This window comes from Brassica rapa, chromosome A06 (genome assembly GCF_000309985.2).
Source record: "Brassica rapa cultivar Chiifu-401-42 chromosome A06, CAAS_Brap_v3.01, whole genome shotgun sequence".
Lineage (NCBI taxonomy): Eukaryota > Viridiplantae > Streptophyta > Magnoliopsida > Brassicales > Brassicaceae > Brassica > Brassica rapa.
In genome coordinates this window covers 9,166,275-9,194,268 of record NC_024800.2, presented here as the reverse complement: position 1 = coordinate 9,194,268, position 27,994 = coordinate 9,166,275, and the positions used below count along the sequence as shown (strand labels likewise).

The 27,994-nt window shown below is 34.8% G+C and overlaps 1 protein-coding gene, 1 long non-coding RNA gene and 1 other non-coding gene across 4 annotated transcripts; 1 reads left to right on the top strand and 2 right to left on the bottom strand.

Annotated features, from left to right (window-relative positions):
- Positions 1-3,246: 3,246 nt before the first annotated feature.
- On the bottom strand, positions 3,247-3,353 carry LOC117126373. Its single transcript, XR_004448941.1, has one exon. It is a non-coding gene; the product is annotated as a small nucleolar RNA R71 (small nucleolar RNA).
- Positions 3,354-9,898: 6,545 nt separating this feature from the next.
- Positions 9,899-17,160, bottom strand: LOC103872920 (serine/threonine-protein kinase STY17). Its single transcript, XM_033273906.1, has 15 exons — positions 16,804-17,160; positions 16,559-16,717; positions 16,425-16,486; positions 16,235-16,339; positions 16,050-16,123; positions 15,787-15,962; positions 15,550-15,699; positions 15,388-15,468; positions 13,539-13,598; positions 13,170-13,456; positions 11,797-13,078; positions 11,583-11,661; positions 11,292-11,456; positions 11,089-11,183; positions 9,899-11,010 (listed from the first exon to the last, which is right to left on the bottom strand). The coding sequence occupies exons 1-10, from the start codon at positions 16,969-16,971 to the stop codon at positions 13,214-13,216; spliced, it is 1,278 nt and encodes a 425-aa protein (XP_033129797.1). The 5' UTR covers positions 16,972-17,160; the 3' UTR covers positions 9,899-11,010; positions 11,089-11,183; positions 11,292-11,456; positions 11,583-11,661; positions 11,797-13,078; positions 13,170-13,213.
- A 2,670-nt stretch (positions 17,161-19,830) lies between these two features.
- LOC103872919 lies at positions 19,831-27,041 on the top strand. 2 transcript variants are annotated; one of them, XR_004448561.1, is made up of 6 exons: positions 19,831-19,844; positions 25,604-25,891; positions 25,992-26,137; positions 26,246-26,577; positions 26,666-26,717; positions 26,804-27,041. It is a non-coding gene; the product is annotated as an uncharacterized LOC103872919 (long non-coding RNA). The 2 variants fall into 2 exon arrangements; XR_633794.3 differs by lacking the exon at positions 19,831-19,844 and having other exon boundaries at positions 25,013-25,891.
- Positions 27,042-27,994: the final 953 nt, after the last annotated feature.

Genomic DNA, 27,994 nt, shown 5'->3' with positions numbered 1-27,994 from the left:
GTACCACATGTGGTGTCATCTCATTTGCGTTAAACCATGTTTGACACTCACTTTTTGCGTATCGAACTAGTTCCAAAGGGTCTCTGTCTATTCCCCTGAAGAGTTTATCATTACGAGCCTTCCAAATGTACCATATTATCCAGGGATAAGGATCCCTGTCTTGGTCTGGTTCTAAGATATCATTCTTCCTCCAGCAAAAAAAGATAGTCCATGTTTGTGTAGACACTTGACACTGGAAATGTAGTTGGGCATCAAGGACTTACTGATAAAGACCATACTTGGAGAGCTAGAGGGAATTCAAATATTGCGTGAGTTACAAATTCTTCTATTTCTCCACACCTTGGACAATAATTGTCTCACCTCATATTCCGTCTTACTAGATTTCTCGTTACTGCCACCTGACCCGTTATCAATTGTCATATAAGATGGCACATCTTCCTTGGCGCTTTTAACTTCCAATCAAAGGCTTGAAGCTTAGTGATACTCGGTTCCAGAATTTCCTTTTTCTCATCTGATTTCAACATATTTTGAGTAACCCAGTATCCAGATTTAACTGTGTATTGCCCATTCCTCGTGTAGCTCCAACATAAAGTATCACGACGATGAGTAGAGCTTATGGCCATACTACAGATGAGTGGTATGTCATCGGGGTGGACATAATCCACTAGTAGCCTCACTTCCCATTCCTTCAATTCCTGATTAATGAGGTCACTAATTCTCATATTCGGATGCAACACAGGCGCTACAGGTGTAGCTGGTCTAGTAGGCGTCGTCGGGATCCATGGATCTTCCCATACCTTAACTTCATAACCAAAGTGAATCTTCTGTCTGATCCCTAAAAGCGAAAGCTTCCTTGCAGCAGAAATGCTTGTCCACACATATGATGGACTACTTGTAGATGTTACTCTTAATGGCGAAGACAGTCTGTAATATATGTCCCTCAAGACTCGAGCATCCAGTGAATCAGGTTACTGAACCAATCTCCATAATTGCTTTGCCAATAGAGCTAGATTAAACTCATCAATTAAGCGGAAGCCAATCTGATATCTTGCATATTTGCATTGTTTTATCCATTCATCCATGAGCATTTTCATCATATAGATTAGGATTCAGACATGTTTAGGTTGCATTTTGCATACATGAGTCTCTATTAGGTACTGGAGTACCACATGAGGTTATTTGGAGCTCAAAAGAGGTGAAAAGGTGACCATTGGACGAACCGAGCATGGGAGCGACCTCCCGGAGCGACATCACGAAGTCGCTGTGTCCCGCTTCTCAGAGCGACTTTCCTAAAGCGACGCCATGAAGTCGCTCGCGTTCTCATTACTCCGAACAGTCTTAGATGACCCTGGAGCGACCTCTCAGAGCGACCTACCAAGGTCGCTCCCGATCCAGAGCGACCCGTTGGAGCGACTGCACAAAGTCGCTCGCGTTTTCACGTCCGGAGACACACAACTCGCTCTCGGAGCGACCTCTCGCAGCGACCCAGCGAGGTCGCTCCCGAAGCTTGGAGCGACCTGTCCAGAGCGACAGAGAGAAGTCGCTCGCCATCTTGGTTCCCGGAGACAAGAAATCGCTCTCGGAGCGACCTCTCGCAGCGACCCAGCGAGGTCGCTCCCGAAGCCTGGAGCGACTTGTCGGAGCGACGAGCCGAGGTCGCTCCGCGCCTATTATCTGCTCGATTTCTATTTTACTTAAGGGCCTTTTGGTCATTTCATTATGCACGTTTTACACTTTCTAAACCTATGTTAAGTACTTTGTAAGCCATGGGAGGCAGATAATCTCTTTTCTAGAGAAGAACTAGTAAAAAACCCTCTTTTGATTCAGATTTCATTGCTTTCATCTTGTGTTCTTGTTGATTTCTTATCTATTTCTCTACATGGTTAATCTGAAATCCAATATGGGTTTAAGAGGAATCATGGAGATTAGTGAGTAATCACCTTTTGAATTCATGGGTTAGGGAGATTAAGGGTGATTAGGTTAGAGCTAGGATGTTTTAGTGTAGATCATTCATATTTTCTTGCTAGTAGAGTAATCATAATGCATCTTCTGAGTTGGCCACTCAGTTGTTGATCCTTAGGCATTTCTCACCCGAAAGGTGTTCGATGAAATGCCCGAGACAACTCTCCTAGGCTTTTAGTATACTTTGCCAAAGACATTTGTTGTTAAAGGTGCTAAGATAGCTAATAGACTTGTTAGTAATGATTGCTTTCATATTATTCAACCAAAGACATTTGATGTTTGAGATATGTTAGCAAATGAGCATTCATCTAGACATAGAGCTTGCTTAGAATTGTGTCTAGGCTTAAGGTTGATAGTTTGATTGATCATTTGCCATCCTTAGTTCGATACTTGATCACCCAAGGTCTAATCCCTATGCCCATGAGTTCTCTTTTCCCTTAGTCAAGAAAGTATCATTTGTTATTGCTTTTAATTAGTCATAGTTTAAAACCCATCTAAATCATTGGTTGCACTTAGATTAAGTGAGTACTTGCATTCTCAGTGCTTTGATATCCCTCAGAACTGGTTCGACAATCTTTTATACTACAACATTTGTCTTAGGAGCCTTGAAAACTCCTAACATCAAATTGGCGCCGTTGCCAAATTCTGAGTAGATTTGAACATTGAGATTTAGTCACTTGCTTGAGACTAAGTCATTTTTATTTTCTTTTGTTACTGATTCTCTTTCTTCACCTCCCTTTAATCTACAGGTGTATGAACTTGAGGAGCAGGGGTCCATCAAACCTAGTTCCAATAGCTGCAGACATCAGAGCTTTAGAGAGAGAGTGTGCTAGAAATAGAAGAGAAGAAGAGCAACAGGCTCACTTGCAGAGATTGAGTACTGATATGGGAGACATACCTCAAAACCAACAGCGAGCAGCTCGACCCATTGGCACTTACGACCGCCCCAACATTCATGGTCATAGATTGGGAATCCGAGCACCCGCTGTGGCAGCCAACAACTTTGAGATCAAATCAGGACTCCTCAACGTGATCGAGAACAACAAGTATCATGGCTTGGCTCTAGAGGATCCATTTGATCACTTGGACAGGTTCGACAGCTACTGTGGGTTGTCAAAAACCAATGGTGTGTCCGAAGATGCCTTAAAGCTCAAGCTATTCCCTTTCTCTTTGGGGGATAAGGCACGTCAGTGGGAGAAGTCTCTACCCAGTGACTCCATCACTACTTGGGATGACTGCAAGAAAGCATTCTTGGAGAAGTTCTTCTCTACTTCAAGAACTGCTAAGCTGAGAAACGAGATTTCCAGCTTTCAACAGAAGAACTTGGAAGGCTTCAGTGAAGCCTGGGAGAGATTCAAGGGCTACCAAGCTCAATGCCCACACCATGGCTTTTCTAAGGAGAGCTTGCTGAGCACATTCTACCGTGGTGCTCTTCCTAAGTACAGAGCCAGACTGGATACAGCTAGCAATGGGTTCTTCTTGGGGAGAACTGAGGAGGATGCAGAAGAACTGGTTGACAACATGGTAAAGAGTGATGCAGTCTACAGTGGAGACCACGACAGAAGCAGTAGAACTGAGGATAAGCAAACGAGGAAGGAGTTGAAAGCTCTACAGGAAAGATAGACATCCTCCTTGCTGATAAAGCTACCCAAGAGCAGCTGCACTTTGTCGGCAACCCAAGCCAAGAGACACCAGCTATTGTCCATGAAGTTGAGGGTTTGGAAGGTCAGGAAGAGCTGTGTTTCATCAACAACAATGGTAGCTGGTACAAGAAAGAACCCAACTTTCAGTACAACAACTACCAACAGAAGTCCTATTCCAACAACCAGCAGAGTGGCTATCCGCCAAGAAACAACCAGCAAGGCAGCTATCAGCCTCAGCAAAACCCCTCGTCTGGTTCCTCTGCTCCTCAAGAGAGCAGCACTGATACCTTACTGAAGCAAATCTTGGAGTCTCAGACTAGAAGTGAGAAGCAAGTTGGTTATGAGTTGAAGAACCTTCATTCCAAGATTGATGGGAGCTACAATGAGCTCAACAACAAATTCTCACACCTTGCTTCTACAGTCAGGAATTTAGAGAATCAATTTGCTTCCATGAACACTCACCAGAATCGCCAGCAAGGATCTCTACCTGGAAAGTCTGACCAAAATCCCAAGGAGGCCAAAGCTATCACCCTTAGGAGTGGTAAGCAGTTACCTCCTAGAACCCTCACCAAGGATGCTGAGAAATTAGGTGAGGGGGTTGCCATCAACATAGATGATGAAGTGGTGATTGTTGATGAGAAGATCAATGACGAGATCTTGGAGAAGATAGTGGAAGCCAAAGGTAAAGGAAAGGTTGGAGAGGAGAAGAAGACAGTAAAGGATGGTGAAGTTGTTACTCCAGCAAGTGAAAGTTCTTTTGTTCCTCCTCCCTATGAACCCAAACTTCCATTCCCTGGTAGATTCAAGAAGCAGCTGCTAGAGAAATACAAAGCTCTGTTTGAGAAGCAAATGAGTGAAGCTCAGGTTGCAATGCCCATCATCGATGCTTTCATGTTGATTCCTCAATACAACAATTTCCTGAAAGATGTTGTAGCTGCAAAGAAGAAGGAGATGGAAGCATGATGATTCTTACCCATGAGTGCAATGCCATCATCCAGAGGCTTGATGTTCCAGAGAAATTAGAGGATCCAGGAAGCTTCACACTACCTTGTGCTCTTGGACCTATGGTATTTGAGAAAAGTCTCTGCGATTTGGGAGCTAGTGTCAGCTTGATGCCTTTGTCTGTTGCAAAGAAGCTTGGATTCACTCAGTACAAGAAGTGTAGACTCTCTCTGGTGTTAGCTGATCGTTCAGTGAAGTACCCTGTGGGCATCTTAGAGGACCTCCCTGTGAAGATTGGAAGGTATGAGATACCTACAGATTTTGTGGTGCTTGAGATGGGTGAGGAGGCTCAAGATCCATTGATTCTAGGAAGGCCATTCTTAGCTACAGCAGGAGCTATTGTTAATGTGAAGGAGGGCACGATTGATCTCCATTTGGGTAAAGAGAACATCCTCCACTTTGACATCAAGAGGAAAATGAGGAAACCAACTGTGTTCGGGCAAGCCTTCTACATTGAAGAGATTGACACTCCTGCTGATGAGCACCTTGAAGAGTTACCACCTGAGGACGACGAGGAGGGAGCATCTCCCTCTACTCATTCCCTATAGAAGGTAACCCACCACACTCCCTTGTATATACCATTTCATTTTTGCATATTAGTTTTCTTTTCGGTATCTCTCTCTACTTGACGACACAGAGACTGTGTAACTCAAGTTTGGGGGAGGTACCAAGTATTTGATCATGTTTGCTTTGATGTTGTTTCATTGAGTCATGCATTGCATACCTATTTGCATATAAAAAAAAAAAAATCAATCATTTAGTTTGCATCATTTGCATTTTTAGGAGAGTCTAGAGCATATAGGTTGCATTCACTTGCATTGGGAGCAATGATTTGAATGCCTTGTAAAGAACACTACGTTGCACTTGACTAGCTTTTGCACCTCTCAAAAAGACTTGTATGTTTCGAGCCTTGAAAACTCTTCCTGAAACTTGTTGATTGCTGAAACTCAGTCTTTGAAGCCAACTACAACCTTATTTGAACTGAACGAACTTAATGCTTCTTGCTCATGGTCCCTTGTGTACTGAGTCATGGCTATACACACTTGAGTTGTCACATCTTTTATACCAATCTTTTTTTGACAAACTCTAGTGGTAGACCACTCCCAAAACCTTTTCCTCCTTTTAAGCTTTCATTGTTTGATGAGTGAGGCCTTTTTCGGAAAGTCTTACATGTGCATAATGTTGAGAGTATCGGGAACGACAATGCTTGATCTTCATTCTTGCTAGATTGGACACTCTATTGTCTAGCTATAGGTGGGGGTGAGTGTTGTGATTATGATTTGGGAGAAATGAAAAAGGAAAAGAATAGACTCTTTGTGCTTAAGTGAATTGTTTTATTGGGACCAGTATAGAAGCCTCTAGCTCAAGTTTTGAAAAGTCTTGGCCCCCAGCCTAAAAAAAAAAAAGGAAAAAGAAAAACGAAAAAAAAAAGAGAAAGAAAAAGAAAAGAAAAAGAAAAGAAAAAGGGGGGCTAGCAAAGTTGTTAGGAGCTAAGAAATGTTTTGAGGTTGTGAAAAATCCCTTGTAGATTTCAAAGAGAAGGAGTTAAAGTTCTTAGGATCTTTTGGTGAGAGATGTGAGTAGGGTTTGACATTGGGAAATGATTGTGTGATTTGTATGTTTGGGAAAAGGGTAGAACAATGGAGATTGAGCATTGTATGCATGAGTTGGTCCCTTTCTTAGATATATTATGTGCAATGTCAAGGCTACTTGTTTTGAGAGTAAACCACCTTAAAGATCATATGTTTTGAACCTCTTGAATCACTTGAATAAAAGTCTTCCCTTACCCAACCAAATGACTTGGACCAACTGACCATTTGCAAGAATTCACCTGATGTTTTGTGCTTAATGAATGTGAGAGTTGGTTGATTTGAATGTGTGGATGCTTGATGATGAGTGTAAGAACAAAAAGAGTTAAGATAGGCCTAGAGAAGTTAGAGTGTAATAAGAGAGTGTGCTAGTTGTGTTTTTTTTGGCTATGTGCTCCCACCTTCAACCTCTCTTCCTATGAGTTCTAGAAAGTTCACTTGTGGACAAGTAAAAGAACAAGTTTGGGGGAGTTGATATCTTGCATATTTGCATTGTTTTATCCATTCATCCATGAGCATTTTCATCATATTGATTAGGATTCAGACATGTTTAGGTTGCATTTTGCATACATGAGTCTCTATTAGGTACTGGAGTACCACATGAGGTTATTTGGAGCTCAAAAGAGGTGAAAAGGTGACCATTGGACGAACCGAGCATGGGAGCGACCTCCCGGAGCGACATCACGAAGTCGCTGTGTCCCGCTTCTCAGAGCGACTTTCCTAAAGCGACGCCATGAAGTCGCTCGCGTTCTCATTACTCCGAACAGTCTTAGATGACCCTGGAGCGACCTCTCAGAGCGATCTACCAAGGTCGCTCCCGATCCAGAGCGACCCGTTGGAGCGACTGCACAAAGTCGCTCGCGTTTTCACGTCCGGAGACACACAACTCGCTCTCGGAGCGACCTCTCGCAGCGACCCAGCGAGGTCGCTCCCGAAGCTTGGAGCGACCTGTCCAGAGCGACAGAGAGAAGTCGCTCGCCATCTTGGTTCCCGGAGACAAGAAATCGCTCTCGGAGCGACCTCTCGCAGCGACCCAGCGAGGTCGCTCCCGAAGCCTGGAGCGACTTGTCGGAGCGACGAGCCGAGGTCGCTCCGCGCCTATTATCTGCTCGATTTCTATTTTACTTAAGGGCCTTTTGGTCATTTCATTATGCACGTTTTACACTTTCTAAACCTAAGTTAAGTACTTTGTAAGCCATGGGAGGCAAGATAATCTCTTTTCTAGAGAAGAACTAGTAAAAAACCCTCTTTTGATTCAGATTTCATTGCTTTCATCTTGTGTTCTTGTTGGTTTCTTATCTATTTCTCTACATGGTTAATCTGAAATCCAATATGGGTTTAAGAGGAATCATGGAGATTAGTGAGTAATCACCTTTTGAATTCATGGGTTAGGGAGATTAAGGGTGATTAGGTTAGAGCTAGGATGTTTTAGTGTAGATCATTCATATTTTCTTGCTAGTAGAGTAATCATAATGCATCTTCTGAGTTGGCCACTCAGTTGTTGATCCTTAGGCATTTCTCACCCGAAAGGTGTTCGTTGAAATGCCCGAGACAACTCTCCTAGGCTTTTAGTATACTTTGCCAAAGACATTTATTGTTAAAGGTGCTAAGATAGCTAATAGACTTGTTAGTAATGATTGCTTTCATATTATTCAACCAAAGACATTTGATGTTTGAGATGTGTTAGCAAATGAGCATTCATCTAGACATAGAGCTTGCTTAGAATTGTGTCTAGGCTTAAGGTTGATAGTTTGATTGATCATTTGCCATCCTTAGTTCGATACTTGATCACCCAAGGTCTAATCCCTATGCCCATGAGTTCTCTTTTCCCTTAGTCAAGAAAGTATCATTTAGTTATTCCTTTTAATTAGTCATAGTTTTAAAACTCATCTAAATCATTGGTTGCACTTAGATTAAGTGAGTACTTGCATTCTCAGTGCTTTGATATCCCTCAGAACTGGTTCGACAATCTTTTATACTACAACATTTGTCTTAGGAGCCTTGAAAACTCCTAACATCACAATCCCGACCTCTTCTTTTGGTAGACAAACCTTTTCCCATTTTGCCCAATGTATTCCTCTTTTCGGCGGATTAGAGCTCCACCAAAATTATGCAATGGCACTAGCTAGGATTTCACAAATCTCCAATGGGAGCAAAAACGTCGACATAACGTATGTCGAAAGTGCAAGTAGAATGGATTTGATCATTACTTCATTCCCTCCTTTCGAAAGCCATCTACCCGTTCATCCATTTACTCTATGCATCAGGTTATCTTTTAGGAATGCAAAGAGTTTGCATTTGGAACCACTAATATCGTCTTGGATTCCTAAGTAGTTCCCCATCCCACCATCATTATGTATTCCAAGTGTATCTTTAATCACTTGCCTAGTAGATGTATTAATCCTTTTACCAAAGAGTAATGAAGATTTATCAAAATTAATACATTGGCCAAATGCTTTACCATATATCCTGACTACTTTCATTACTTCTTCACATTCACGGGGCTCCGCCTTACAGAAGAAAAGGCTATCATCAGCAAAGAGAAGGTGGGATACCGAAAGACACGCGCGTGTGATACGCATCCCCATTATCTTCCCTTGATTCTCTGCATGATTAAGAAGGATAGCGAGCGCTTCCGTGCATAGAATAAAAATGAATGAAGACAAAAGATCTCCTTGGCGTAAACCTCTACGATGAGACATATATTTGTATCATTGAGTCCATTCTCCACCGTTCTATCAAAAAGGAATTTATTAACCATACGAGTTAACTCTTCCTTTACAATATCCCAAAATTTTTGGTAGAAAAGCGCCGTCATCCCATCTGGTCCAGGGGCCTTGTCTGGATGCATAGCGAAAAAAGCTAATTTAACCTCTCATTCATTGCTCCAGTGATCTTCGTAGGAACTTGAGCTAGTGCCTCTTCAATGTCCTCTAGGTTAGACGATTCAAAGATCTGTCTAAAGTAACTAGTAGCAATGGCTACAAATCCTTCTTCATCCTCAACTATATTTCCATTTTCATCTAAGAGCTGCGTAATTTTATTCCTTGCTCTTCTTTGCTTAGTTAAGGCATGGAAGTATTTTATATTTATGTCCCCTTCTCTCAGTCAAAACACTCGACTCTTCTGTTTCCAGAACATTTCTTCTGACTTAAGAGCATCCGAAAGTTCTTTCAACGCTGCTGCAATTTTCTCAGTTGTAGCATTGTCATCTGCATACAGACCCTCCACTTTTTCTTTACACTCCTCCACCAATCTTGCCGAATTAACGTTATGTTGTCTTCTCCATTCGCTTAAAGCTTTTCGGCAACTAGAAATATGTTTCATAATATTCGCATTGGGAGGAAGATAAGGAGATTTTCATCCCTCAAGAATGACCTTCCTTAGCTCCTCATTATCTAGCCATCTTTATCAAACTTGAATTTCTTTGATTTCCTTATTGGCTTTAAGAGTATATCTGCAAGAATCAGACGATGATCCGATCCCCATAACCTCATATACTTGACAGACGAGTGGGGAAACTTTTCATGCCAATCCGGATTTTCTACTGCTCTGTCCAGGCGACATCTAACAGTTGTTCTGCCTGCTCTCTTTCCTACCCATGAAAGCATGTCCCCCGAAAATTCCAACATCCCACAATCATTAAGCATCTGCTTAAAAGGCAAAAATGAGCTATCAGGACGTTTTCGTCCCCCCTCTTTTTCATTGTGACCCGTAATTTCATTAAAATCTCCTATCATAAACCAAGGTCCAGATCTTGTTGTTGAGAAACGCGTAAGACGTTCCCAAACTTGATCACGTCTCTCTAGTAAAGGATCCCCATAAACAAACGTCATATAGACTTTTATTCCATCAATGACTGCCTCAATATCAATCATACGGTTATTCGAAAATAAAACATTAACTTGAAATTCATCCATAAAAAATAAAGTTAAACCTCCGATGAGGCCAAGTGGTTCAACAGTAAATAAATAATCAAATCCTAAGTCGGCCTGAATGTTTTGCAACAGGAGCCTCCTGTTCTCTGTCTCAGAAAGGAACACAAGTCATGGGCGATGCTTCTGACACATCTTTGTAAGGCGTCGAACTGTGAGGTCATTCCCAATCCCTTGACAGTTCCAACTGATTGTCTTCATGGATAGTGTCGTGATGAGTATTTGAAACTCATCAAACCATCATGCTTTGGCGCATTGTCCTTGCCTTTGTTAGACCCGTGGCGACGTCTTAGTTTTTCACCACCCCCTGCTGCATGTGCTCATGTAGACGCAGAACATTTGCTTGGAGATCCCCTACGAAGGACCTCAAACTTCCTATTATTGATATCCAAAGGAGCATTACACTTAACGCCAAGCTTCTTAATCCCTTTGGAGTTCTTGTTTGAGCTCTGTCCCTTATCCTCAATCGGCCTAGGCTGAGACTGATTACCTTCCATTTCCATAAGGTCAAGCTCTAAAAGATCCTCGCCATCAACTTCCTCTTCCAGCATGCCATTAACTGGGTGATCCACAAGCTTCATGTCATCTAACGCCCCAATGATAAGATTATCATGGTTAAACATTGTTTTATTTAAGATAAAATTTATTTATTATATAAAACATATTTAAAAAAAAAAAATTAAGAAACACTTTTGTTTGTAAAATCTCTTGCCATCATCAGAAAGTAAGCCAACTTTGTTTGAAACATCCTATAAGAGTAAACCAAGAAGAAGACGTTCAAGAGTAAACCAAGCTACACATACCTTTCATCCACAAAATTTGGCATATACATTCTACAGAAAACTTACAATGTGCTGAAGGGATGTGATGTTTTGCTTCCTGCCAATATGGAAAAGATCATGTAACATGAAAACATAAGAACCACGAAAACAGATGAAGCAAAAAATGTCAGCTTACCTGAACATCACTCCACTCCACACAGCGAAGAAACTTTGTCTTTCATCTTCACTCAAAGTCCTTGTTGGCGGATATTTTAGAACTTTTGTATTGATCTTTGAAAGAAGAAAATTACAACTTCCATTATAATATAATGAAATGACAAGAAACTACCACACAACTTCAATTAAACCAAGAGAAAAAAAACTCCATTCCATATTTACTTCCGCTCGTTATTACTCGGTTTGAGATCCCTGTCAATAATGCCACGATCCAAGCTCCTTGCAAGCTTTAGTTGTTTGTGCTCTGAAGGATTAAACTTTCCAAGTTCTGTATCTCAGAGAGTGATGAGTTTGTTCCAGCAGTATGCTGGCCCTGTAGTGTTCAATCTGGAATTAAGAAGAGAGCTATATGAAACATTAAAACGCTTCTACAAAGGTCATCACAACATCACAACAAAGACACAATGAAGGAAGGCAAAATCATGATAAGTATATATAGAAAAGAGAAGAAACCTTGTTCTCATGGGAAGACCAAAAAGAACTCCATCTATTTACAATGCACACTCGACGTAAAGCTCTGGTCTTTTGTCCTCTATGAACATAAATCAAACCAGCAAAATCCAAAATTAAGGACTAATAATCACATTAACTCCAATTGCGTTTGAAGAGATTTGATTCAAATCTACTTCCACCAGTAATAAACTTAGAAATTGAATGTTTTGAGTACCCGACTCAGTAGATTTATCGACAAGGAGGATTCCATCGAGCTTCTCGGTACAGAAAGTGACGGGAGAATTGAGATCGCAGGAGAGGAAGAAATGAAACTCGCTAGCGAATGTTTCCCCAATCTGCGACGCCTCCGTCCTCGTCTCCTCCACCGCTTTAAACGCTGCCGAACGCGATGACCCCATCAACCTCTCATTCCCCGGAGACGGATTCGACGTTGTGATCCGCCCAAAACCGCTCTCGAGCTCGCCTGTCCCAACACCGTCTCTTGCTCCAATATCCTCGCCGTCGCCGTCCGCGATCTCAATCTCAGCGTCGATTTCCGCGAGAGAAATCCCTCTCCGAGCAAAGATGACGAGTACACTTACGTTTCTTGAGAGAGAGAGAGAGAGAAAGGGACGCGGAGTTAATGATCGGCAACACGTGTCCACTAAGCACCGCTGCTTCTTCTGAGGCTTAATTAAGTACCGTTTCTTTTCTAATTATTTTTTTTCCTTTTTTTTAATCCAAAAATCAGTAAGCAACCTATTAAGCACCTGGGTTAATGGTGTTTTTATATCTCTTATTTAAGAATGGTTTTTAGTTTTTCTTAGTTAAAAGCTAAGAAATGGTTCTTAACTTAGGTTAAGAATCCCCACACTAAAAACCCTGGTTAATCATGGTCTTATAACTGTAGGCCATTGCACTACTTTTTAATAAAATTCAATATGACTGATCAAATCATGTTCCTCTTACCTCTCCAATACCTTTACAAAACCTAAAGAGGCTAAGAAGAAGAAAGCTGAGAAATATTGTGGACACGAAATTCACGTAGGTATAATAAACATGTGTTGTTGTCGTCTCTTTAAACTACTTCCGTTTGTTTCACGTCTCTGTTCTCGCCAGTAATCAAAAGCGTACCGATGTTAAACTAAATTGGAAAGTGAATAAGAGATCATTAGTATGATCTAGAGATGGTAGACAGTATGATTAGATTTTATTCACTATGGCAAATGTCAGGTTTTTGTTGCGTCATTACAAGATTCAAGAGATTTGTTTGCATATTTGCAAAAGGTTCATTACAAGAATCAAGAGATCGCAATATACACGATTAAGAGAACTGTAAGTTGTGACTCTCCTATTTGGTTCTGCACTTTCTAAAATTCACACCTGGAATCTCGAAATTCACAATTGATCACAAAGGGCATATGCAAAAAAAAAAAAAAAAAGTTTTGGGCATGCAAATGTACATGTGTCATATAGATTTTATCAGGATGGACACGTTCCTAGCTAGCATCTTGTCCCTGTGCATAAGAACATTCAAACACTTATTAGTACAATTAACATTCAAATTTTTTTGGGATACGTAATGTTTTTCTTGGTAAATCACATTACCTGAACTTTATTCGGTGTCAGCTTCAGCTAAACAGCTGTATAGATTAGCTAGCGGCAAAGTAGGGTGAGATGTTGTAGACTGATTCTGTAGGAATAGGATTAGCTGATACAAACTCTGCTTCTGGCTCTGGCTCATGCTTTGGCTCATTAACTGTTGAGAGCAGTGTGTGCAATGTTGTACTCACTTGAGATATACTAGGCCTGAAAAATGGGTCTTCATTCCAGCAGTTTTCTACAATGATTTTGAGCTTTAGATTCATATTTTCTGGTATTGCTGGCCTTTCTCCCTGACAAACACATGCACAACAAAAAGGTTAGTGTTTCCACAGTCGCACATATAAATATTTAAGAAATGAATAAACTTCTCACCCCTATAACACGTTGTGCAGCTAGGCAAGGGGATATGTTATCTAAATGATCATACGGTAGCTGTAATAACAAACTAGAGATTGACCCGCACGCCCGTGCGGGTGTTAATTTTTACGGTTTTATAAATTATTTGTTATTTTATCATTAGTGTTATATATTTAAGATGTGTCGTCGTATAACTAATTGTATTCAAAATATTTGGATTGAATCGGGTAATAAGATTATTTTTGGTACAAATATACACTCTTTTCAGATACATTGGTTAATTAAATATTTTTCTATTTCTACACATCAAAATCAAAATCATTCAGACCCGAGAGGATCCAACTCAAGCATCATACATAAATTTATAATATCCAAGTGGCGCCTAATTTAAAAATCCAAAAAAATTAATCCCGAAAGAAACAACTTGTACCTCAATGAGTATCCGAATGTCCATACTTAACTGATTTTGCAAATAGATTAAAAAAGAAACTCTTTCTATATATTTGGCAAAAATAAGAAAAATAGAAAGAATTTTTTATTTAATAAAATAGTTATATGAAGTGAAACATTAAGTGATAATAAATGTAATACTTTTTAATTATTTTGATTTAAATTATTATCTTGTTCATATAAACTATGCCTTTGAATTATGTGTTTTGCTATGTAATTTTTCACCAATTGGAACTAAGACAAAAGAAAGTTTTAGTAAAACATATTAAACCAAACTATTAACCATATGCAAAACTCGGTTATCTTACATTTTTATTTTTTTTATAATTGCACAAAGTTAATATTGATTAACTAATAAATAAAAATCTACATTATTACTTTTACGGTAAATATAATTAATGATGTGATATATTGTTAAAGTAATATAATTAATGAAATTACTAAAATAAAACTATACTTATATTTTTATACATTAATATTTGTTTTTCATAATTAGTGTTTTATATTTTATATATGTCGTAATATAACTAATTGTATTCAAAAGATCCGGATCGAATCAGATAATATGGTTATTTTTGGTACAAATATCCAAACCCGTTTCAAATACATTGGTTATTTAGATATTTTAGGATCATATACATCAGAACCAAACTCATCCAGACTCAAAAGAATTCAACTCAAAACCTACACATAAATTTATAATATTCAAGGAGTGAGTAATTTTAAAACAAAATAAAACGATACCCGAAAGGAACGACTCGTACCTAAGTGGATATTTAGTGTTCATGCCTAACTGATTTTATAAACTAATATAAATGATATTTTTTATGTGTTTTGCTAAATTAAGTGAAACTGAAAGAGTTTTTTTTATTTAGTAAGCAATTATATTGAGTGAAAAATTAAGTGACAATGAATGTAATTCATTTTTATTATTTTGATTTAAGTTATGATTTTATTCACTAAACATGTTTTTGAATTATGTTTTTGGCTACGTAATTTTCCACTGATTGAAAAAAAAATGTTATAGTAAAACAAATTAAAACAAACGCTTAACCTTATGCAAAACTCAGTTATTTTGCTTTTTTGATTTTATAATTGACACAAAACTAATATTGATTAACTACTAAATAAAATCTACACTATTATTATTATGGTAATATAATTAATGATGTGAAATATTGTTAAGACAATATAATTAATATGAGTGAAATATGGAAATACAATTAATGTAGTACTGCTATCTTCGTTTCCAAACAATTTTCAGTTATAGTACTATTCATGTTTCCAAACATTACTAAAGTGTACTTCAGTTTTAATAATATAGATAAAATGAATCACGTAACTAAATATATACACCATAACAAGTGAAATGAATCATGTAAGTAAATACAAACATTAGGTTGAAAGGAGATACCTTAGCTGTTATCAGATGCCACAACAACAGTCCAAAGCTATACACATCTGCTCTATCACCATATTTCTCTTCGTTCATTGCCTTTATAGTTATAAAAACAAAGTGTGTATTAGTCTAAAATAAAATGTTGGAGAAATGCCCCTGAATTGCATTAAAACTTACTTCCGGTGCTGTCCATCTGTACCATGTTCTGATTTTGGTGTTATTTTGCTCAGGAGTAGGAATTCTCAACAACATAGCTTCCAATTCAGGGGTGGTATTCTTCCCAGCCCACAAGAGGTACAGAGCAGCAGCAACATCAACCTTGACAACCTTAGATAAAATGGAAGACATAGGAGCATGCTTTAGATTATGAAAAAGTGTTGAAAACTCAATTATTCACTTCCCTCACATAGTCACATTATTCTCATCCAAGAGAAGATTCATAGAGTTCAGATTTCTGTGTATGATCATGTTCGCATGCAGGAACTCGATTCCTTTACACACATCAATGGCCATCTTCAACCGTTGAGAGAGAGTCAAAACACAATGATTTCGTTGCAAGTAGTGAAAGAGGGTTCCACCATGCATGTACTCTGAAATCAAGGTTTAATAAATCTAAAAACCAGAAATAAAATACAGTGAAATGAAATATTTATATGTTAGTTGGAAATTATTTGAACCTGTGATTATTTTCAAGTCGGTGCCTTGTGTGTTGGCACCAAGACATCGTACCACGTTGGGATGACCAAGTCCACTGCAGTAAATTTTTTAAAAGTTATCAAATATAAAGTTAAACGTGGGGAAATCACACTTCACACACCACACCAACCATACGTAAAAACTATATAAATAAATAGTGTTTTACCTGAACAGTTTCATTTTTTTCCAAAACCGTGATGGTTGCCAAAGGCTTCGATCGGTTTGCAACTCTCTTACACAAACTTCTTTAGAATGGAGTGTACCTTGATACCTGTAAACCAGAAGCTGAGAATACATGTCTACATATACACTTAAAAGAGATAGATAAATCATGATGGATCACTCAAAACACTCACACATGAGAAGAGATGTTTTCTCCAATAACTAGACCCCCCAAGTCAATATCCCTATTTGCTCTCTATACCATAAGATATTCATCTTTAGTTTTTAAAAAGAAATTTTAAACACCAAAGACAGAGAGATTCAATACCTCAATATCAGTGATTGCAGCTTTAAGCACATTTGAGAATTCTTCAAGGTCATGAGAAGCAATAACCCGAAACAAGTCCAAGGCGTAGTACCCATCCCTCGTTCTAAACGTATCCCCAAACAGAATCTCCATTCCTTTGTCAGAGATGGTGGATTTAAGCTGTGAACAAGGAGAGTGAGTGTGGGAGAAAGGAAAAAAAGAGTGCAAGTCACGAAGCATTTGAGAAAGCATGTATGTCTATCTACCTCATCGTGAAGGTCTGACTCGTAGACGCTAGCAACGGCGATTTTGAAAGTTGGAACTTCCTGTTTTTCTCCTGGCCATATCTCATGCGCAAGCATACGCGATTCTTCTACTCGTTTCAGAAGTCGGAGGTGTATGAGTACATCTTGAGGATTAGTCACTGGGGACATAATTTTTTTATTGATATTTAATAATAATTTGTTATTAGTTTAAAAATAAAAAATGTCAACAAAATTTTAAATTTATAATATTTTATGAATATTTCAGTTTCTTAATTTTTAAATTTCATTGATTTAAAAACATTATTTTAGGATAACAACATTGTTATTTTTCTATTTTAAATGTGTTTTTATTTTTAATCAATTTTTATTACATTGATTTATAAGCAACTATCTAATCAAATAAACAAATATAGTTTTGTTTAACAAATAATTATCAACAATATAAACAATATATTATATTATAATAAGCTGGTTTCCAAACAATTTTGATGATATTTATTTTAAAATAATTACATTCCCAATAAAAAAATATTTAGATAAATAAAAACAAATAAATATTAAAAATTTAAACTTAAATAACAAATAAATGTTCTTGCAACCGAATAATATAAATTAAAAATAAAATACCACTAAAAACACATTAAGAGACAAATATAAATCAAAATTATTTTTATTTCTTATATACCTCGTTTTAGTATTTTAAGGGAAATTGCCACAAATACCACATTCATAGTACCACTTTTCATGTTTACACTAACCACTTTTACCTTCACTTTTAATGAAGGGTAAAATATAATTATACCCTTAAGGTTAACTAATATAGACTTAAGGTTTAGAGTTGAGAGGGTGGGGTAGAGTTTTTGGAATGTGAAATTTATGATTCCAATAAATATATAAATACTTAAAAAATATATAAAAAATTTAAAAAAATAGTTTCAAACATAATTTTCGTTTTTCAAAAAGAAATTTGAAAAAAAAATAATTTTTTTTTTTTTTGTAAAAAAGTTCAAATTTGAAAAAGTATATTTCGAAAACATTGAAAAAAATACATTTTTTTTCTTTTTTATTTTATTTTTCTTTTATTTTTTTTCATTTTTTTATTTATTTAAATAATAAATTATTATATATAAATAACAAGGGCATAAGAGTCTTTTGCCACTTAATGAATAAGGTATTTTTGAAAATATCTCATTAGTGGTGGTATAAATGAAAAGTGGTACCATGAAAGTAATAAACATGTAATTTTCCCGTATTTTTATACTAAAATAAATTTAATAATTTTAAAAACTATGCCATGATATATTGCGTTTACAAAAAAAATACAAACCATTTTTTCTTTTATAAAACTATTTTAAATATTTTAGTATAATGATAAATCTAATCAGTATATGTGCATATATATTATTAATTATAATAATTAAAAAATAAGAAAGAAAGGTGTAGGTAAACACAAATAAATACATGGAATTATCCTCTTTTTTGCCAAAAACGTTTTCCATTTTATTTCTTTTAAGATAATTTGTATAATATTTAATTTATAATCAATTAAAAAATAAATTATATAATTATTCATTAAAGATATCAAAAATTATTTAGTCTAAATTAAAAATATGACTCAACCTAAAATTATAGAGAAAATGACAAATAAGCAAATTCACTTCTCAAATAATAGTATAGATTTCATTTTCATTCATTTATTTTTTTTCTCCTGGTTTAATAATGCACACTAGAGATTGACCTAAACGCCCGCACTTTTTTACATTTTTATACACTGATATTTATTTTTTATAATTAGTGTTATATATTTTTGATATGTCGTAATATAACTAATTGTATTCAAAATATCTAACCGAGTAGAATAATATGGTTATTTTTGGTACAAAAATCTGAACTCGTTTCAGATACATTTGTTATTTAGAGATTTTTAGGTTTCTATACATCAAAACTGAACTCATCCAGACCTATAAAGACCCTAATCAGAACCCAAACATAAATTTATAATATTCAAACATGTCTTAATTTAAAAAAAAATGATATTTGAAAAGAACAACATGTACCTAAAAAGATAGCCAATGTTTAGGTCTAACTGATTTTATATAAACTAATAAAAAGACTATTACTATGTGTTTGGCTAAATTAAGTGAAATAAAAAAAATTATTTAGTAAAATAATTATATGGAACGAAAAATTAAGTGATAATAAATGTAATACATTTTTATTATTTTTATTTAAGTTATTATTTTATTCACAAAATATGTTTTTAATTATGTTTGTACCTATGTAATTTTCCACTGATTTAAAATAAAATAAAAAGAAAGTTTTCGTAAAACAAACTAAGCCAAACGTTTAACTATATGCAAAATCCAGTTATTTTAGATTTTAGATTTTATAATTGGCACAAAGTTAATTTGATTAACTAATAAATAAAAATTTGCACTGTTATTATTATGGTAATATAATTAATATTGTGATGAATTGTTAAGGTAATATAATTAATGAAATTGTTAAACTGAATGAAATATGAAAAGACAACTAATGTAATTATACTAATAAAATTACTAAAAGGACACTATATTTTTTTTACACCTATCCATGTTTTCAAATAATTTTTATTTATATTGTTATTCATGTTTTGAAATAGTACCAAAAAGTATTTCAGTTTTAATAATATAGATGCCAGCCACATCAGTATTTGTGAGAAATTTATAATGTTCCGCCTTTTCTCTTTTGTTACTCGATTTTTTTTGTCCCTACATAAGGCCAAGGAAAAGAACTAAAATTCTCCAAAATATAAACCTACAAAGATTAGAACAAAATAAAAACATTTTTGGTTATATTATTGATACCATTCAAAGTATCCTAAGAAAGTGACTTTTACTCTCTCAAATAAGAGGTTCACTTGTAATACTTAAGGATTGAATCCACGAAGAAATATGACACACAGTAGATCATAATCAGCAGTGGTTAAGCTAGATAAATTATTAAAACAATAAATAAGCAAGCGAAGGGAACAAGACAGTTGTTCAGTTGGTTGGTTTGAGGTTTGTACACAATTATTAGAAAACGCTAGATCTAAGGTTTCTATTCAGATAATCAGAATTATAGAGGTATAAAATACTTAGGTTGTCAATCCTAGAACTCGACTTCTTATGAGAAAGTATTCCAGCTTTCGCTGTTGAATCAATCCTATTGACTAAGTCCAATATTCCAGCTCTCGCTTGTTGATACGGATCAAACGCCGATCGATGTTATATGTTATGATAAGAACGTCGATCGATGTTCTGTTAGGAAAGCGTAAGCGAGTTGATCGATAGGTTCAACTGTATTGTCTAAATCAGCTTTCGCTTGTACAGAACCTACCTCAAGAGAATTAATTATGGTACAGAACCTACCGTCGTAGTTGTTCACAATCCTATGTTCAAGGTTCTAGTTAGCTACTGTAGAACACATGCATTAACCACAATTCCTTGAATGATATTTATCACCTTAGCAATTCTATATTTTGGCCAATTCCTCATAATTTATTTGAACCCTAAATCTAACAGATGAATTACTGAGACGTAGCAAAATAATTTATAATCATAAACATACACTGCAGAATAGAGTTAGAAATACTAGAGTTCTAATACAAATATCTGAAAGAGTCTTGGATCTTCTCTCTAAACTACTAAAAATCATAAGTATTGTTTGCTGCGAAAATTATGAAAGTATGAAAAGCATGCCTTGCCTAGAATAATGGTAGAATAAATAAATATTAGGTTAAAATCGACCAGAGGTATGTCTGTAAATGTGTGTGACTTGGAATTTAAGTCGGCTGTCTTGCGCGTTTCGATGTCGATCGACGTTTGTCTCTGAGTGTAGACCTTCGGACTGGTTCGATGGTTAGCTAAAAGCTTCTTCTCATTTTATTTCTAAAATACTCCAAAAATCATTATTTTCCTTCAAAACACTCATGAATTTGAAAATATGCTAAAAAAAACTCCAAAATTGAATAATTATATCTTAAAATACTTATATACCATGCTAAAAAATGGATAAAATACATTGTATATCAATTATAATTTTAAACTACATATAAAAGTAAAAAGAATCGTTTTGGTTTGATCGTCACATGTTTAGAGCTTGACTGGTTTCCCCGCTACCACCCGCAAACGCAGCTTTTGCGATTGGTAGCGGTTGACAGCGTTTCGAAACAATCATACAGACTGCTACAAATCGTTTCACATCGCTCCGAACCTCTTAAATTCAAAAGCTGGTTCCAGTTAGCGTTTGTGGTTGCGGGCGGTTGCGGGAGGATAATTTTTTTTTCTTTTTTTAAAAAACCATATAAATACAAAAATAAAAATAAAAATAAATTTTTTAAAATGAAATTATAAAAATACTAAAATATATCTATTATATTGTAATTAATATTTTAAAATTTTAAAATAAAAATATTTTCTATAATTTTAAAAATTTAACACTATAACTTTGAAAATATAATTTACATATTTATTATAATATTATGATTTTTGATATTTTTATAATTATATATTGTTAATTTATTATTTAACCGCTGTTGTATTTGGTAGTTAACCAGTCATAAGTATCCCGCAAACGCACCAATTTTTAACCGCAGAACCAGTCGTACAAATCTCTTAAAACCGCTAGAAACTGCAGCCATCCGCATCTGCAAACGCCCGCAGCCGCAACCGCAACTGCTGCGTTTAAACCAGTCAGACCCTTAGTAACTGAACTCAACGCTGGTAATATCAAACCTATCTACTTTATTAAAACAGAAGTACAAAATAGAAATACCCCTTAAATTTATCATTTATTTACATTAAAATGCCATTGAGATATTTATTGAACCTATATTTAAGTATGCTTGTCTTTTCCTAATGTATTTTCCTTATTTAAATAATAGATTTACTTAATCAAATCTTAACCAAAATATTTTCTAATATATTTCATATTAACATATTAAATATTTTTAATATTTGTTAGTAATAAATAATAAAATAAAAAATCACACGTCATAATCAATTTATATAACATATAAATAAAATATGAAATAGTTTATTCATATAATATTGGATTTTTATATGATACATTGTGATATAATAGACAATTAAAATCACAAAATATAATTATTAAAAGTAATAAATAAAATTGTTATGTTTTAAAATTTTATATTAACAATTATGTAATAAAATTTATTTAAAAAAAAAAATATATATATCTACTTTATTAAAACAGAAGTACAAAATAGAAATACCCCTTAATTTTATCATTTATTTACATTAAAATGCCTTTGAGATATTTATTGAACCTATATTTAAGTATGCTTGTCTTTTCCAAATGTATTTTCCTTATTTAAATAATAGATTTACTTAATCAAATCTTAACCAAAATATTTCCTAATATATTTCATATTAACATATTAAATATTTTTAATATTTGTTAGTAATAAATAATAAAATAAAAAATCACACGTCATAATCAATTTATATAACATATAAATAAAATATGAAATAGTTTATTCATATAATATTGGATTTTTATATGATACATTGTGATATAATAGACAATTAAAATCACAAAATATAATTATTAAAAGTAATAAATAAAATTGTTATGTTTTAAAATTTTATATTAACAATTATGTAATAAAATTTATTTAAAAAAAAATATATATATATATATATTATACCATTAGTACAAAGAAAACAATTTAAGTGAAAGCAAATATTTATACAGTCACGGATCAAGCTCTAGAAATAAACAACACTAGCACAAACTTATTTTTCTTTAACAAATTTATTTTAATAGAAATTATAGTTCCAAATATGTTTATATATTTATGTATTTATAATTTTTTTTAAGGGATGCTAAGATTTTGAAATTGGAAAAAATATATGACACACCTCTATATTATTTTAATTAGGATAACATTTATATCAAAATGTTTTATTAAACTTTTAATTTAAATTTTTATTATAACTGCAAAGATTAATTTTCAATATAAATTTATGTTTAAATGTTACAAATAAATCATTTAATATACGCAAAAAAAACCAAAAACATAAAATAAATATCCGCCCGGTCGGGCGGGTCAAGATCTAGTTTTTTTTTATAATGTAAATTCACATTGTTTGCGATTTTGGTGATATCAATTAGGTTTTTTATTTATAAAATATATTCAAATTTTATGTGGTCCATACTTTGATCGCATTAGTTCACAGGTGTTAAAATGGGTATTTTCAGCAAACATATATATGTACATTTGTGAAAATATTAGTATTTAATTGTGGATATCTTAAAACCATGAAATTTTCACATTAAAAAAAAAGTTTTTTGCAGAATTGATCTACAACTTAAAGTCAAACACAAAACTAACTTTTTTTTTTTTGGAAATTGGTTTTGTCCTATTCACCCCACAAGTTCATATAATTCACGAAAATGCCATCAATTTTTTTTTTTTGTTTTTTTTCTCGAAAATGACATTTTTACTCTCTCACCCTCATCATCTTTAAGTAATTACAAGATTGTCATTGTCATCAATACCCTAACCACCATGAACAACCAATTTGAAGCTCTTAATGCTCCCAAAATCGAGTTACCGTTCTTTTTTTTTCCATTCTTATGAACTAAACACAACATATCTCTCACTTTCTCTCCACATTGAGGTAAAAAAACCAAGATTTTGATTTTACATTTTTTATGGTTCATAAAGTCATAGAAGCTAGCGATTCTGAGTGGGTCACTTTCGTTTGAGATTCTGTGTGTTTGGAGAAGCCTTATGTGTGCTAAGAAAGTTATCTCACCAATTTAAGGTATGAAATCAAATTTTTTTCCAGATCTGTTCATCAGACAACTTACATGGGAAGTCGTCTGGCAGTAGACGACTTACCTGGAAGTCGTCTGGTCAACGCAGAGGTTATTTTTGCAATTGACTTTGAAATCTGTTTCCTGAGACGACTGAAAGTTAAGTCGTCTGATTTTGTTTGATTACAAAAAGACGCCAAAGAACCTAGACGACTTACATTTCAGTAATCATAGGTTAGTTTTGCATTTGACTGGATTATTTCACAAGTTTGACTTTCCCGAACGACTTACATTTCAGTCGTCTGGTGAAAATTGAAATATCAATATTTTATTAACACTAAGCGACTTACAATTAAGCCGTTATAGGTTAGTTTTGCAATTGAAAAAAAAACTTCAATATTTAATTATACCCTGACAATTTACAATTCAGTCATCCGCCCGACAACTTACATGTAAGTCTTCCAAGATTTTATTCCGAGATTCTGGTCAAACCTCGTAAATCCTGGACGACTTACAAGTGAGCCGTCTGACGGAACGACTTGTAAGTCGTCTATATATAATTAAATATTGATTTTTTTTTTCAATTGCAAAACTAACCTATGACGACTTAATTGTAAGTCGTCTAGTTTTAAAATAATATAAGTCGTCCAGGAAAGTCAAAATTCTGAAATAATCTAGTCAAAAGCAAAACTAACCTATGACGACTGAAATGTAAGTCGTGTAGCTTTTTTGGAGTTTTTTTTAACCAAACAAAAGTAGACGACTTATTTTTCAGTCGTCTCAAATAACAGATTTCAAAGTCAATTGTAAAAATAACCTCTGCGTTGACCATACGACTTATATTTTAGTCGTCTGGAATACTTAGATTACATGATTTTAATTTTTCGGTGATCAAAATATTTTTTAAAAAATTTATAAATTACTTTTAAGATCAGCTACACCAGAAGACTTACTTTAAAGTTGTTCAGACGACTTCCAACATCTCAGACGACTCAGACGACTTACTAGGACTATATTCGTAAAAATAGCTTCTATTTTTTTGTTTGATCACAAGGGACTGGACTGTAATTTCACAAGATTTTTAGGTTAGTTTTGCATTTGATTCAAGTTTGGGTATAAATTTGGGGTTAAAATCAAGTTGTGTGTTAGTTTTGGCAAAAACCCCTTAAAAAAATATATCATTTGAGAATGATTTTGAGATACTCAATATACTATTTTTTATAAATATAATTTAAGTTTTAAAGCTTTTATTTCTCAGCACAATAACACCTAGTTTTACTTCTTTTTTTTATCAACATACCTAGTTTTACTAGATTTTGAAAACTTGTGCTGCTTCTAAAAGGGATCAACTGTTTCCCTTCTCAGATAACAGGTGATGGTGACTCCCTAAGATCAGGATTATCCCTGTTTCTTAACTGAGTTTTTAAAGAAAATAACTCATTTAATTAAATGGAAACTAAATATAATGCATATTATCGATTCTTAAGTTAGGATTTTGGTGACCGATTTTTATGTAGGTTTTAGAAACACGTGTCAGCAAACAATTGATTCTATTATTTTTTTCTTTTTTTTTTCTCTCTTTCTTTTCTTTTCTCTCGTCTTCTCCGTCTAGTCTTCTCGTCTTCTCCGTCTCGTCTTTTAGCATCGACACATCTCAGCCTTCGTTCTTGACAGCGAACAACAATTCTTGTCTCCTCAACGTTCCTAATTCCGATACCCTTTCGACAATGCCTTTGGCTTCGGTTCTGATTGTTGTTTCCTCGGCCAAGGTTTTGGTTCGTTGACACAGTTGAGGAACAGGGATCTGAGCTCTGTCCCTGACTTCTTATCTTCTCCGGTAAACAACAACTTAACGACGTTATACGGAGGAGGAGGTGGATTCACTCCTTCGGAGTCACAAGGCTTCACCAGTCTTGCGAAAGTTCTGAAGCCTTTAGAGATTTTAGCATCCTCTGGTGCACAGCCTACTCTGTTCTAGATGCCTGCAAAGAAGGAGGAAGCTTAATGATAGGCTTTATATGCAGAGTGTGGTGAAGCCGATTAAGAAGGATGCGAAGAGAGCTGTGATGAAGAAGAATCCTTTGAAGAATTTGAATGTGATGTTGAAGTTGAACCCGTATGCAAAGACGGCGAAGCGGATGTCTTTTTTGGCTGAGGCACAGAGGGTTAAGGCTAAGAAGGAGAAGCTCACCAAGAATAGGAAAACTGTCACCGTGAGAAGACTTGGAAGAGGAGCTTCGTCTGTGGGCATCTTACAGAGGCCAAACACTGACCAAAACTGGTATGTGGTAGTTTTTTTCATTAGACAAACTCAGCTTCAGTTTTAGCTCTGTGATATTGTGCTTGCCATATACATGTTGTGACTGATTTTGATAAACCAGTGCGAGGCATGATGTATTACCGAAAGGCTTTGGAGCTCCAGGCCTTCCTTGATATGGCAAAGGATGAAGGTGCCTCACGAAACTTTGTTATGATTGCTTCTAAAACCTGTGTACACATTCCTGAATCTGCTTTCCCCAAAAGAGAGGTAAGCCTTCATCCAACCAAAAACACAGTTATTGTAAAATGTTTATATATTAATTACCTAAAAATGTTTATATATGAATGATTAAAGAATATTGAAAAAATGGAACAGGTTCAAGATGTTCAATATGCAATTTGATGAGTTGCATCAGAGACAATCACAATGGACAGTTCCAGTCACAGAGCTAAGAGAGTCACTAAGAATTGCTGTTACTGAAGTATTATTGCCTGCTTATAGATCATTCCTCAAACGCTTTGGGTAAAATCCTGTGTTTGTTTGTATTTTTCTTAGTGATGAGTGTCTAAATTACTTGGAAACGAGTTATTTCTCTTTTGTATAACGTTTACGTATCAAGCTTTGAGCTAAAACCTGATCTCTGTCAGAAAGTATCAAGCTTTGAGCTTGATGATTCTCTAGTTCATTGTGTTCTTCCAAGATTTGAGGTAATTTAAATAAATGGGTTCTCACTAGTTTCCCATTCTTCTTCTTCTGATCTGTGCTTATATAGTGGTTTGATCTTTTGTCTTTAAGGTAGAAGATGGAGCAGTTCAAAGAGAGGAAGTTCGCAGAGAATGTGGTAAAGGTGTCACTTCTTCTAAAGCTCTTTGTGGTCACATGGCTTGTCACTTTGAGAGAGAGAAGAGGGTGTCAAGTTCTCATTTTTTTCAGGTCAAGAAGAGTGTAAAGTCATCAGTCATCAGTCATCAGTCACGGACTTGTGTAGTAATCACTTGTGCAATGCTTACGTACTAACTCTTGTAGTCTTGTATTCTTGCAAACTCTTGTAATCATCAGTCACGGACTTGTAAAGCTTTATGTCTATATAAACTTGTAAACTCTTATAGTCTTGTCTGTATAAACTTTGTATACCAAACTTTTATTCACAACACAACACTTTCTTCATTCATCATGCATTTTCTCTCAAGTTCCTTCTCAAGTTCTTTTTTGAAAACAAGTTTCATAAACAAGTTTATAAACAAGTTTCCTTTGACTTGTAAACAAGTTTTATAAAAAAATTTCATCTCATGGTTTCTTTTTCTCAAAACACTTTTGAAGGATCACTTGATGAAAATTTTGATTAAACCTTTTAGAATTTTTCCATTCGAGCTTGGATTTTTTTTTTCGAATTATTCTCGATTATTGTACTAATCTTTGTTTTTTTAATCTATGTTTTAAATGTTTAATATGTTTTATTTAATAAATAAAATTTTTATTAAATTTTTTTTAAGAACCCCTAATTAAAAAACTCCTATTGAACCGCTCAAAACGGAAATTTCTTAAGTAGAGTTCTTAACCCCACTTAAATATATTTAAAATATTAAATAATCATTAAAAACCCACTTAAAGATCATAGGATAATCATGCTCTAATATTTTGGGCTGGGAAGGAGAACGAAAGGCTTAATTAAACCCAATTCTTTACGGATCTTTTTCTTAATTAAGAAAATCATACTACAAAAAGATTAAAATATCCTCCTATACATTAAAAGAAAAGTCACTTTAGTGATTTCTGCTGAGGTGACATTCATATAGAGCTTTTCAGGAAAAACGTTATAATTCTATTGGCTGGTTTTTTTGAATTTTTCTTTTTCATTTATTTTAATCAATCACTTATGTAGACAAGCCCAAAACTATTGTCAATTTCGTTAAGCCCATATATAGCTAGGGGATAATTATTATCGATTTAGTTTAGCCTTGGGTACCCGTTCGGGTTCGGATCGGGTATTTCAGATTTTAGGGTATTTCGGTATAGAGGTGTAGAACCCGTTCGGGTATTTCTGTACTTCGGGACGGGTTCGGATATTTTTAGTTCGGATTCGGTTATTTTGGATCTGGTTCGGATATTTAGATTTAAAAAAAT

Bases quoted from the DNA above. Each gene is read 5' to 3' on its own strand.
- LOC103872920 (XM_033273906.1), bottom strand. From the start codon at position 16,971: ATGTCCCCAGTGACTAATCCTCAAGATGTACTCATACACCTCCGACTT. The intron at 16,487-16,558 runs GTATTGAATCTC...CTTATGGTATAG, and splicing joins CTGCAATCACTGATATTGAG to AGAGCAAATAGGGATATTGA. The intron at 15,469-15,549 runs GTAAGTTTTAAT...ATAACTATAAAG, and splicing joins ACAGATGGACAGCACCGGAA to GCAATGAACGAAGAGAAATA.